We start from the raw sequence: 4,241 nt of genomic DNA, 5'->3' as shown, positions 1-4,241 counted from the left end.
GTGCCTGCGTGGAGGGGAGTCCAGCGGAGCAGCAGGGCCCTGGCCCGGGCCGGTGCCTGCCCCGGGTCCCCGGTCCCGGTCCCGGGGCTGGGTCTGGGCTCCGCTGAGGGCTCCGCAGCCCCTGGCAGGGCCGGGCGCCATATTTCACGTCCTCAACTCTGCAGAGCCTATTTGGTATAAATTTATGCTTATTCCTCCCCCTCCCCCCTCCAGGATTATTTAGGCAACCTGAAAAGGCACCTCTGTAATTTACAATTCCTGGCCAAATCAGCATATCTCTAATTGGAAGTAAACAGGGTCAGGGGACAGAGTTACTTTGAAAGTGATACGTTGTTTAACTGGCAAGGCGAAATTTTAGGTTTCGAGTTTGCATATTGCACCTTTGTAGCTTTTGCGTTTGGTTCTTTCTTTTTTTTTTCCTTTTTTTTTCCTTTCTTTTTTTTTTTTTTTTTTTTTTTCCTTTTGGTCAAGGGAAGACCTTTGTCAAGCAGACAGGGCTTTCTACCAGAGCTGGGGGCTTTCCTGAGCAGTACGTTTGGTACGTCTTTACAGTTCTCTGGAAATAAGGCTGTAATCTGTGCGGCTCTAAACACACGAATGTAAACATTCATCTCAGAACAACTTCAGTAAGCAGATTTTTCACGACCATCGTAATTTCAGCAGAGCGGCTAAGTATGCAATGCACCTTTTGCAATTGGCAGTTTAAAGTGATGTGTGTGCGTGTGAGTGTGTGTGTGTGCGTGTGCATGCAGGGGGGAAGGGTAACTCCGCTGAAAGGCAATTGTTTACTCTTTCTAAATATATTTGGCTGCAGGTATTCTTAGCCTGGGCCTTTTTACAATGAGAGGAAAACTCCGGTGGATATAGTAAACAGGGCTGAGATCAGTTCGTGGCCGCTCGGAATATTTAGCGACACGAGGGGTTGGGAGAGGGCATCACAAAAGGCAGGAATTAAAAAACTGAAGACCAGGCAGCGGATTGCCATCAGAAATGTTGACTTTGAGTCACACAGTAAACATTACATTGGTGCTTTGTTTTCCTTTTTTTTTTTTTTTTTTTTTTTTTTGATTTACGATAAATTATTCTCCCGGGATTGATCGATGAGTGGAATCCTTAAAATTTAATTTGGGGATGATCTAGTATAAATAAAATGCTAATCCAAAGAAAGAAACCAGCAATTATTCATCCTAAACTCTGCTGATTCAGCAACTCAATTAGAACTGCCTTTCTCAAGCTGCAAACTTTTCAGATTGTTTTCAGAGTTGCTGTGCCCGTCCTCCCCCCGAGACAGAGACCTTCCCCCGAGCAGCCCTGCCTCGACTCTCGGGCCTGCAGCCTTTTTTTTTTTTTTTTTTTTTTATTTTTTTTTTTTTTTGCTTTTTTTTGGGGGGGGGGGGGGGGGAGGGAGGGAAACAGTTAACCTCTTGAAGCGTATTTCCTCCAAATAAAACCAGTGAACTTACAAACGGAGAGGAAACCGTGGGTAACTCTGCAATAATTCAAAGTGTATGGAATCAGGAATTTTTAAACAGTGTTTTTAATTGAAAATAAAGCTAAAGCATGCTTTTCAACAGTGCAAATTTCCATAATTTTGATTTACTGCTTCCATCATCACAATATATTATACCAGCATGTCTCACCGAGGGCTAGACTCTAGAAGTCTGCCTGTTCGACTATTTCGATATTAAGTGCAAATATAGATAATTGCCTCTGATTGTCACGTGCAGTAGAAACGTTTCTGCTACATAGAGAGGATGGTATGGAAACAAAAAACAACAACAATCAAATCGCAAGAGATGAGGATAAAACCGGGCAGTGTGCTACGGTAGAAATGCCTGAGTTTTGGTGCCAGAGAGCTCTGAATAACATGGTATTCTCATTTTGGGTATTCTCGCCACTTATGGCCTCTCGTTTCACTTTCTGTGTTGTATTTACTGCTTTGCTATTTCCTCCAGCCAGCGTGAGGGGCTGGACCATAAATTGTACTGCTATCCGGGCAAATATTTTAGTTGCTTTGCAAGTTTGTAAGGGGCATGTTCAGACCACAACTTAAGTATGACATTAGTGGGTAACAGTAACCTTATTTAAGACCTCTGGGTGAAACAAAAAAAAGGCTTTCCAAATGCAAAGAGTGGCTGTACAAGTAAAAAGACACCCTTTACCAAAAATAGAATTCCACATTTATTTACTGGTTTCAGATGAGGCAGCTTTTCCCAGTCCTGGGGTCACAGGCGGACCCCAGCCTTTGCAAACCGGAGAAAAACGAGTAAGTGCAACTGCTCTTAGAAAAAGACACCCCTACACCCGAAAACAAAGCTCCCGAAAAGTAGGCTGCTGCCACATTGAATTATAGTGAACCCTTACTGTGCAACCATGTAACTTAACAAACTTTAACTGAATTAACAGTTAGACTTCCATTTTCGAAATCTAGTGCATAAATTTAATGGCTCATTCTAATATTTATTATTCAACCTTTTGACATTTATTTGCAGCAGTTGAATTGAGGTACTGGTGCATTATTAGCATTTAAACAGTAAAGTGTTCCAGCTCTACCATAATAACTGAGTTTAACTTGAGTCTTTAGCCTGAAGTACTCTGTGGAATGTAACCAAAAAAAAAAAAAGGCAAAAAAAAAAAAAGCACCAACCGACCAACCAAAAACAAAAACAAATGAAACAGTAAAAAAATAAAAATAAAAAAATAAAAGACCCAAAACAAAACAAAAACCACGGTTGTAACGGTAAAGAAAATAGTAATCCGGTTTCTGTCTTCACAATGTGATAAAACAGGATTCCAAAAGCGTGTATAGCATTAATGGGCTGGTACAAACCATCCTGCAGAGTTTAAAAACGTAAGAAAGTTAAAGGTGGTTCAAGAAAATATTTTCCAAACTATTTTATTAATTAAATTTCCTGAATTTGTGGCTAGGTGGAAGAGGTATTGCAGAACCGCCCAGCTGCCATTTCCATACAGGATGGGCCTTGTGAGGTGGTTGGGAATCCTTAGTGGTGTTTAAGGAATAAGCTGGCAACAAATCCCCATCATTGCCAATAATTAGTGATGGTGGACAGGGAAAATTTGCCATGAAATTAAATGGCCTTTTCACTGCTGATGCTACATTGCTGGCTACCCTTTTGCGTCTATTGTTAACTGTAAAATCATCCAGTGTTCCTTCATGTGTCTCAATTTTACCTGTAGGACGTGGGCTTCGAGCTGATTTCAAATTTGGTTTGACTGGAGGAGTCTGCAGTACAGGTCGCTTTCCCAAAACCAGTGTCCTGTAATTTTTTCTCACCCTCGCTCCAAATTTATACTCCCCATCCTCAGGTTTTGGAGTACCTAAAGTGCATGAGAGGACCTGACTCTGAGTCAGCGGGTTTAAGGAAGTGGTTTCTTTCTCAGTGCATGCAGAATCTTCCTTGGCTGTTAATAAAGCGTCCTGGTTATTACTCTCAGTCACACCGTAAAACTCATCCTTAGTATCATTGCACTCACACTTTAGCTTATGTGTTGTAAGGTCAGGCTCATACTCGTCGTTCGCACTGCTGTCCTCTATTTTGATTTGAATGCTGTGCAGGAATGGCAATGCCTTATTGCCTGTATCAGTGCACTGGAGCTCAGCTGCTGCTGCCCCTGGAGAAGCAGCATCCTCCTCAGGATCAGTTTGTAAAGAGGGCAAATCCGTGGCAAATTCAATACAATGAGGGATTTTGGAATCTTTCTCTGAATTTGCAGCCGCTGATGAAGAATCATTATTTAAGAACCTAGCAGCTATTGTATTGTTATCTGCACAGTGTGTAGTAGTTGCTTGAAGGCATTTCCTTGCCTCTCTGAGTATTCTTTGTTGTGGAAATGCATTGTTTGTCTTTGGGCTAGGTGAAGAGGCCCCCTTTGCAACACAGTTAATTGTTAGGTCAGTACTCTTGGCATTATTGGAAAATTCAGAGTGTGGGAATGTGAGCTCAGATACCCTATCAGCTCTTATCTCCGCGAAGCAGCTCCCCAGGCCGCCGGAGCAGCACAGCAGCGCCGGGCCGGCGGGAGCCCAGCCGGGGCGGCCCCACTCCTCCGGCGGCTCGGGCTCGGCTCCGCCGGGAGCGGCGCGGAGGGCGGGCGGCCCGCCGGGCTCCGCCGGGGCCGGGGCTGGGGCCGGGGCCGGGGCCGGGGGCCGGGGGGCGGCGGCGGCCAGAGGGTACAAGAAGTTGGCGTCGACCAGACCGGGCGGGTTGCAGAAGCTGGTG

The 4,241-nt window shown here is 44.3% G+C and overlaps 1 protein-coding gene across 1 annotated transcript in view; it reads right to left on the bottom strand.

Annotated features, from left to right (window-relative positions):
* Window positions 1-1,061: 1,061 nt before the first annotated feature.
* Window positions 1,062-4,241, bottom strand: part of SKIDA1 (SKI/DACH domain containing 1) — a 4,269-nt gene continuing 1,089 nt past the window's right edge. Inside the window, exon 2 of the mRNA XM_035319757.1 lies at window positions 1,062-4,235. Coding sequence (XP_035175648.1) covers window positions 2,900-4,235 — 1,336 coding nt within the window. The 3' untranslated portion in view covers window positions 1,062-2,899. The remainder of the gene's footprint in view (window positions 4,236-4,241) is intronic.

This window comes from Oxyura jamaicensis, chromosome 2 (genome assembly GCF_011077185.1).
Source record: "Oxyura jamaicensis isolate SHBP4307 breed ruddy duck chromosome 2, BPBGC_Ojam_1.0, whole genome shotgun sequence".
NCBI classification, from domain to species: Eukaryota; Metazoa; Chordata; class Aves; order Anseriformes; family Anatidae; genus Oxyura; species Oxyura jamaicensis.
The sequence above is the reverse complement of the archived record's forward strand: the minus strand, read 5'-3'. Positions and strand labels throughout refer to the sequence as shown.